This window comes from Papilio xuthus, unplaced genomic scaffold, assembly GCF_000836235.2.
Source record: "Papilio xuthus unplaced genomic scaffold, Pxut_1.1 DF824888.1, whole genome shotgun sequence".
Lineage (NCBI taxonomy): Eukaryota > Metazoa > Arthropoda > Insecta > Lepidoptera > Papilionidae > Papilio > Papilio xuthus.
The window spans coordinates 2,974,217-2,983,368 of NW_013533761.1; the positions used below are offsets into that span (position 1 = coordinate 2,974,217).

The 9,152-nt window shown below is 43.7% G+C and overlaps 1 protein-coding gene across 1 annotated transcript; it reads right to left on the reverse strand.

Moving 5' to 3' along the window:
• Positions 1 to 4,267: 4,267 nt before the first annotated feature.
• On the reverse strand, positions 4,268 to 8,769 carry LOC106126988 (uncharacterized). The gene is made up of 3 exons (XM_013324901.1): positions 8,219 to 8,769; positions 4,450 to 6,865; positions 4,268 to 4,303 (listed from the first exon to the last, which is right to left on the reverse strand). Exons 1-3 carry the CDS (start codon positions 8,767 to 8,769, stop codon positions 4,268 to 4,270), a joined length of 3,003 nt encoding a protein of 1,000 aa, XP_013180355.1.
• Between the last annotated feature and the right edge of the window lie 383 nt (positions 8,770 to 9,152).

Consider the following 9,152-nt stretch of genomic DNA (forward strand, 5'->3'; position numbering starts at 1 on the left):
CCCTTCCCATGCATCCCCTCATCCGGAAAGTCCACTTCCACTTCCCATCCTTTCGTCATAAGAAAAATGATGGGAAGGGCAAGAGGGCTAAAATAGGCCTCCGGGACGCACACTCATCAGACGAAAAGCGGATTTGCTTTCACTTGACGCCTGTCTTCTGTGTGGTCGTGGTATTTCACCGGGCGAGCCGGGCCAATTCACGCGAAGATGTTAAAGCGGGCTTTACCTCTGTTATTATAATTTAAGTAGGATTATATTATTGAAATAAGAATAGTTTGGAGGTTTATTATATACGTTAGACACAAAGGAATAGTATTCTTATCTCTTTTTAAATCAAAGAAAGTGAGAGAGTTGACAATGTTATTGTTATACAGGTTTTTAACGGTTACAAACAGTATGTTTCTTAGCTTATTACCTATGGACGGTTGATAAATTATATCTCTTTTAAAACTTGAATAAAAAATTGATGTTATTTTAATATAATATATGTATGAATCAAACAATTTTTTTTTATAAATTGTTATCGTACGATTCGTTCAATTGTTTTTCATGCTATTCCATGTCACGAATTGAAAAGTTGTTAGCAAACATGTAGGCAGTTAAACGTAAAAAATAACAAATGTTTTATCTCTACTAGGATTAAATGTCTGAAATACGGGCGAATAGAAAATATATCCTGACGCGGGATAACTCGGGTCACCGCTTTTACCAATTGATCAATTGAACCCCGTATATTTTTTAGAGAATCGAAAGCCGTACCCATTCAATTATAAATTCAAGAGATTTAAAGTAAATCAAGTATAGAGCGGACATTCAAAACAATTTGCTAGGAACACTTTGTTTATAGCGTAAGTGGCAAAAATATGTATAAACTAGACTCGTTATTTACTAGTCTCGCGTTGTGAATTACATTTATTTGTGTCCTGTCTATTTTAGTAATTAGTCCTTGCTTAGTTATTGCGTTAAGTCTAAAAAAAATACCGTTGTATTTTATCGAAAAAAAACTAACAAATCAAACTAAATTAGGCAAATAAACTAATAACACAATTAAGCGATAAAATAACTCAATATCAACAAGTACTTGTGAATGATGGCAGATTGCCACAAAACAAAAGTTATAAAAAAATCTTTCATTTCATTTGTAAGAGGACAATATTCGCCAAATAAAGTGCTTATAAAGAAACTTGTTGCTAGCAACATCAATACATCGTCTCTACCTTACTATAAGACAATTTAAACATTAAGGAATCAAATTTTAAATGCCAAGCAGACTATCTCTACATTTTGTAGATTGCACATAAATTTTAAGACGTTATAATTAACAGTCAATTTAATTAAATTAAAGTATATAATGTTTTATTTAAAACAGCTTAAAGACATACTTATAAAGACAGTGAACATACGCGAAATTTTAAAAATGTAGTACTTAATAACATTACTTTGTTTTAACTTTATTTGCTAATTCTTAGTATAAAGTATATTAGAAAATATATTTTATTTATTCACATTGTTACTGACAAAACATTATATGTGTATGTGAGCCATTACATAAAGATAACGATAATATTATGCTTACAAATTTCCTTAACGTCGTAGTACCTGGTAATAGAACACTTAATGCAAATTGTCGCCATTATCTCAGAGTGTTGATCGTAATTGCCTATGAATACACGGAATAAGGAACGGATAAAGGATTGTGACACTCACAGCAGTCGGTACAAACGATTATAAATATCTCTTATTCAGCCTTTTATAGTACCAGGTGAACAAAGAGCAGAATTACTAAAATAGCGATGTGACATCGCTGGAAAGGCAATAAATAACAGCAATAGATTCAAATTTAGAAGATTGCAAATGCGTAAAATTAGTATTATTAACAATTAATGTTTAGGCCAAACACAAGTATTTAGGTGTAATGGTTTAATTAGTGAAATACAGAGTTTCAAAAGGGACAAATTAAACGTTGCGCGTATGCATCGACGGTCGAAAGCGGAAGACCAAGTGACGTTTAGTGCCACCGCATCGCAGGCGCGAACAATGAATATCTTATTAACATTATCGATCCGAATGTTTGGATCGATGGATTTTTGTTCGATAGTGTCTCCGGGACGGCTCAACGGGTCTCGCTGAAGTTTAGAATAGATGAAAAAACTCTAGACTATGTTTTACATCTATACCAAACTTAGAGATTCGTTGAGCTTTTTTCATTCCGTTTGGACGGTACCGCGGGCGGCAGCTAGTTGTTTTATTAATGTAAAGAAAGATCCTATGATTCCAGACAGCTTATTAAAAACAAATTTATTATTAGACGGAATAAATATAAAAAGTTTTATAGTAGTGTAGCCTTCATTTGTTCGGTTTCTGAAATTAAGCAGCTCTTATTTCATCTTTTAATCGTAGAGCAAAGAAAGTTGAACCGTCTTTTGTAATTTCGAACGGTCGTTTGTAAGCCTATCCAAGAATAAAAAGATTTAAAATCCGGATCACAAAATGCTTTATTAGAGTCGAGTCATATAATTAAGGAAAGTTTGCGGCAATTTAAATTGTTCCCAGCCTGAACTTGTGCATACTTTTATACAAGTTCAAATTAGATAAGTTGAAAAGGAATGACTTTAGTATTTTCACGTTTACTAAAGAAGTTTATTAGAACCAAAAAATAAGTTACTGGTATAAATGAAATTTATGCAGAGAAAAAAAATTTGGATATGAGTGGTTGTGCCGAACACGACGGTTCGGGTGCCGCGGCACAACCCTCCTGAATTACGCGTTGCGAGGGTTGGCGTAATATTGCAACGGGTGTATGAAAATGGCACTTACCCCCTCGATGCCCGTTCACCGCCTGCAGGTGCCTAGTCACTCTGTCGGTGTCAGTCGAGTCAAATAAGTCTCTGTCATACAGTCTAAAGGCGCCAGCAATGCTGCACTTCTAATGCACCCGATGCACTGCTTCCCGTAAGCGCGTTACAGACGCGTCGCGATCAGACCGAACGCGGAACCGTACACTTAGCGACCCGGTACGCTAGATAACCCGATATTAGTTCCGACGACTTCCGATGCTGAAACTCAACTCTTTAACTGGTGTCGACTCACTCCCTTACCCGTACCCCCCGCAGGCCCCGCGGCCACCCGTAGCGGAGGGGGATTCCGAAACTACCCGCTTGTGCGGGAGAATAAAAGTGAGCCGACCTACCTTATTTTGGTATAAACCGACAACATTAAATTTGCATTAATATGACGTCAGTATAACGCAACTATACCGAACAGTCCCCCGCCCCAGCCAGACGATACCTGGCTGCGTCCAAACTTCTTAATGGAAAATTATACTTAGGTAACTGGGAGTCGGGAGAGAGTTGCGACCGCTCGCTTTAACACCGAATTGCCTACTAACACCTCGGCAACTCGAGGAATACCGTCCGCGCCTAAAATTAGCCTCAGGATTCGACCCCGTCTCCAAGACAGCGTTGGCATATTCGTCTCTTTCACTAGAACGAGATCCCCAACCTTAGGTGGGTCGGTCTTGTCACACCATTTAACCCGTTGCTGCAACAAATGGAGGTACTCTAAGCTGAATCTCCGCCAGAAGCTTTGGGAAAGTTGTTGCAGCAACTCGAAACGAGTTAACCTATTTAATGGTGTCTCCGTAAAGGGATACTCTGGTAGTGCGGTGAGTGGTCCACCAATCAAAAAATGACCTGGGGTCAAAACCTCCAAATCATTGGGATCCGAAGACACAGGACACAGTGGACGCGAATTAAGAACCGCCTCAATCTTACAAAATACCGTAGCCAATTCTTCGAAGGTGAGCAACGTTTCTCCGATGACTCGTCGAAGATGAGTCTTAGCTACCTTCACAACCGCTTCAAAAATTCCACCCCAGGACGGATATGCAGGGGGATCGAATCGCCATTCTATACCGCGTTTAGACATATTGGAACCTATTGAAACCTGATTGTCATTTAAAAACGTAAAGACTTCCGAAAGGTATCGATCTGCGCCCTTGAAATTAGTCCCACAGTCGGACCGAATCAAACTCGGTAACCCTCGACGACTGACGAACCGGGACAAACAAGCGATAAATGCCTCGGTGCTCAACGTTGACACTACCTCCAAATGTACGGCCTTGGTGGAAAGGCAAACAAAAACGCACAGGTAGGCCTTCGTCACCTTAGCATTTCGTAACGTGGACGACTTAACCTGAAACGGACCCGCAAAATCCGTACCAACTCCAGAAAACGGCCTCGAAGCTCTAACCCGATCTGGAGGGAGGTCACCCATTTGTGGTTGCACTATCGCGGCCTTCAACCTATAGCACGGAATGCAACGGAAAATGACCCTTCGTATAACCCGCCGTGCCGACAAAATCCAAAACTCCCTTTGGAGGATTGCTAGAAGTGTTGACAAACCCGCGTGAGAGTTCCGTACGTGCCGATCAGTTATCAAAAGTTCTACCAGGACGCTGTCCTTGGGCAACAGAAGGGGATGTCGAGCCGCATAAGGTAACTCCGCATTTCGTAATCTACCGCCTACCCGTATCATACCCTTGTCATCAATAAAAGGGTTAAGACGTGCAATGGCACCCTTTAATTTATCCCCCTTTCGTAAACTATTGATTGCAGTTTGGAAACTTTGACTCTGCTCTAACCGCACCCAGAACAACAATGCTTCCCTTCTTTCCTCCGGGGTAAGCACTGGAGAAAACCGTCTATCGGATTTATTTCGAGTGTTGTGAATAAACCGTTTAAGCCAACCCGTCACTCCTAACAATTTATCAAGGGAGCTAAACCGTTCGAGCAATTCGTCTAAATTTTGCTTCGGCTCCGACTCCACCGCTAATACTCGAAGTCCTGGTAACGGTTCAATCGGGTCGACAATATTATGGGGCCAGCAACCTTCAGGTTCACACAACCAGACTGGTCCCCACCACAATGGATGACTCAAAATAACTGAAGATTCGCAACCTCGTGAAGCGCAATCGGCTGGATTTAGGTCCCCTGGTACATGTCTCCAATTAATAACAGCCGTTGAATCGCGAATCTGGGAAACTCTATTGGCAACGAAAACCTCCAAGGCATGAACAGACGCCCGAAGCCAACAAAGAACAATTTGACTGTCGGTCCATGCATAGATCTTCTCGAAGGCCACTGTTTGACCTAAGGTGGAAACAACATGATTGAGGAGTCTCGAAAGAAGAGCAGCTCCTGAGAGCTCCAATTTTGGTATAGTCAGCCGGGACCGAATAGGCGCCACCTTACTTTTAGCTATAACTAATCTTACGGTAACACTACCGTTTCTGTCAACCGCACGAATGTAGACTGCAGCCGCATAGCCCAACTCCGAGGCATCACAAAAGCCATGAAGAGTCACCCGGCATTTACCAGCAGGTAATAATGTTCTTTCTATCTTAACCAATTGAATGTCCGGAAGGGACGAGACAAAACGAGACCACGCCAACAACAATTCGCCATTGAGCGGGATATCCCATGTAAGATTTTCCAACCATAATTTTTGAAGGAAACACTTCGCCCAAAACACAACTGGCGTCAACCACCCGTTGGGGTCGAATATTCGGGCAACTGTGGAGAGTACCAATCGCTTAGTCCAAACCCGGGATATGTCTAAATCCTGTACACTAAACGTGAAGACATCCTGAACAGGCTGATACTGCACCCCGAGTACTGCAATGGCGTCAGGATTATCAACGTTCTGAAATAGATGAGGATCTTGCTGATGCTCCTTGGGTAAGCCGTCAAGGAGAGCCGGAGAGTTGGATACCCATTTTCTCAACTCATAACCACCAGTCCTTAAGATGCCAATCAACTCATCTCTTAATAAAAGCGCCTCTTTTTCATTGGCTGCGCCGGTACAGATGTCATCGACATAAATATCACTGGACAGTACAGCTGCAGCTCTAGGGAAGTCCAACCGTTCACGCTCCGCCAATTCGAGAAGCGTCCTGATTGCGATGAACGGACTGGATTTAAGACCATAAGTGTTCGTATTCAGCTCATAAGCCATAATAGGGTCAGAGGGATCATCGCGCCACAATATGAGCTGATATCGACGATCTTCCGGATGTATGATTGTCTGACGAAACATCATTTTAATGTCCGCAACAAAAACGACCTGGTGTCGGCGGAATGCCGTCAAAATGTCCGAAATGTCACGATGCAATTTAGGGCCAGCATGCAAACACTGGTTAAGGGAGACCCCGGTAGAAGTAGGAGCAGAACCATCAAAGACAACTCGTATCTTCTCTCCCTTGAACACAGCATGATGAGGAATAAAATAGTGTTCCTGCGTACGCCAATCAAATGTGGAAACTGACATGTGGCCTAAGTCGCAATACTCCTGCATAAAGTCTAGATATTTTTGTTTAAACACGGGGTCCCTCTTCATACGGCGTTCCATAGACATCAATCTCTTCTCTGCCAAGAACCTGGACTGGCCAAGCGGAGCGCGGGACGGAAGGAAGGGCAAACGCGCAACAAACCGACCTGACCTGAGCCGCCCGATATTGTTCTGGAAGAACGCCTCACACTCTAGATACTCCGGGTTGTCACGAGGTGCTGTGGGTGGTTCTTCGACCTCCCAAAACCGCTGGACAGCATCAGCGAGAGAGAGACCAACCTGGACGTCCATATTTGGCATGGAGGGACTCACGGGAAAGGCTGGACCAATAATAACTTCACCGAGGTCAGTTGAGACTGCTGACAATCCTCCTGCTTGCAGAAGTTTGCTACCCCCTGTTTGCAGCAACCCTAATACATCTGCACCTAAAAGCAGATCTACAGTTCCAGGAACATGAAAATCTGAATCAGCTGAAGTTAAGTTTACAATCCCTGGGGGTAGGGAAATAAGTGGATGCCTTCCAAGAATATTATCCATGATAATGGCCTTAAAGGTGATGCGCCGATGAGGACTACCAATTGGCGAGAAACATAAGGAAACCTGTCCTACCAAATCATCTACTATAACACCGCCTATACCACGGATATAATCCGCGCCTCGTTCGATCCGCAATCGTAAATGCTCCACCAACCGCGTTGACACAATACATCCCTGGGAACCCGAGTCCAAAACCGCGCGCGCGGTTACCTGTTGACTCCGAGGAGAACCGACACGGACCTGAGCGGTTGGTAATAAAACCGTAAGAGGAGCAGGAGAGTATTGCGGTGGAGTATGTCGCACGAGTCAAAACTCCCCAGGATAACTACCTGGACGTGAAGGCGGTGTGGTGCGATCCTGGTCACTTAACCTCCGATGACGTTGTGGTTGCGGGCAGCGCTGCTCTAACCGGGGCCAATCAGCAAAAGAGAGCGGCGAGCGATTGCCGACATCACGCGGCTCATCTGCCGATGCATAAATGGCGCTCCGAGCTCCCCCGCCCGTACACGCTTCCGATTGTGGACGACGTTGCTGCCTACGGTTTGTATGGTGTCGTGGTGGAGACCGCACACCACGGTGAAACGATACCCGTTGACTAGCACCAGCCCATTGGCCATCAATATTTAGGTTCCTATCACCTACAGGAGAAGCTATCCGTTGCTGTGAGTTAGCTGAAGGCGAGCCGTTACGATTACCGCAAAGCAAAAGATGGTGCTTACCTCCACACTGACCGCACGCACGACTCAACTGGCAGGACGAGACTAAATGGCTTCCGAGACAAACATAACACCAAAACCGCTGACGAGCAATATTGCGCCGAGCCTGCCAGCGTAATTCCCGGAACTTGGGACAACCCGTAACACCGTGTCCTGTGTCCCGACAATAGTTACAACGAGATTCCTGTGTCTGTGCCACCGCGGCATGAATCACACGTGGTCGGTGACGAGACCCTGCCGGGAATTTACTATCAGCGGGCCTCGCTCGACGAGCACCGACGGACGGCCCCGGGGAAGGAGGGGGAACATTCTCCGTTCGACGACACTCGTCCTCCAGGAATAAAATTAGGTTGTCAAAACTGGGAAGATGAGTGGCGGAGTCCCCGCCGTATTCCAGTTCAAATCTATTCCGTAATTCGTGCGGTAATTTAGATAAAATAATATGCAATAACAAAAATGACCACGAGGACACAGGTAAATCCAAACCCTTGAGACCGTTAACCGCTATTAACAAAGGGTTAAGAAGCCGCGTGCGCAACGACTGCGCAACCGAAATCTGAGGTAGGCCTAGAATGGCAGCCACGTGGCTATCTGCTATTCGCCTAACATTCTGGTACCTGCGGCTGAGTAGGTCCCGGGCGATTTCATAATTGCCATCAACAAGGCCTAAATGTTGGACAAGGCCCTTCGCCTCGCCCGTCAACGATGCCAACAAATAAGCAAGCTTCTGAGCCGGGGTCAAATCCGTACGACCGTGAACTATGCTCTCAAATAAATTACTAAATGCGACCCACTGGTCTAGGTCCCCGTTAAAACGTGGCAAATCGAGCAGCGGCAATCTGCTCATAAGCGCTGGTGACGCCTCCGACTCCGCAGTAACCCGCGCGTCAGCAGTGCTTGACCCCCTGAGACATTCGACAGCCTGAACAATTTGATCGGCCAAGTCGTCGGCCTGATCAATGTCGGCATTGATCTTATTTATGGCGTCCGCTTCTAAACCCAATTCTAAAACCGCACGGTACGCCGCATATAAATCCGCCATTTGATCATCCAAGACCTGATACCTAGCCATAAGAGCCTGCGCACGATCTGGCCTGGAAATATTTAAAACCGCTGAGCCGAGCCATCTCAGCACGCCTCCTATCCTAGCGGTATATTTGCCAGCCATAATTAAATAAATTTCCAAAAAAAAAAGTATAAAATAAGGTAGAAAAACAATCGAAGCTTCTAGAAAAACGCTTACTAATATGGCCGTTAAAAGAAAAAAAAATCAAAAACCGAGGGTAGATAAACCTGACTTTAAACAAAGTCACACTATAAAAGTAAACCGTTGAAATAAGAATTAAAAAAAAAATGAAATAAAAAACACAAAAAAACCAACCGTAATGAAAAAACTCCAAGTTAAATTATCAACCGTAACATAAAACTACCAAACGAAAAATGACTAAATTAAATTATTATTCTAATATAATCTACAGAAATCGTTATGCAAAATAACCCTAATTTAAATATACTACAAAAAACCGTTATGAAAAAACCCTAAATTAAATA

Excerpts from the sequence above, each read along its gene's own strand:
- LOC106126988 (XM_013324901.1), bottom strand. The coding sequence starts at position 8,769 with ATGGCTGGCAAATATACCGCTAGGATAGGAGGCGTGCTGAGATGGCTC. Across the intron at positions 6,866-8,218 it reads CGGGACCTACTCAGCCGCAG|GCATCCACTTATTTCCCTAC; the intron begins GTACCAGAATGT and ends TATTCTTGGAAG. Across the intron at positions 4,304-4,449 it reads TGCCCAAGGACAGCGTCCTG|GTTGAAGGCCGCGATAGTGC; the intron begins GTAGAACTTTTG and ends TCCGTGCTATAG.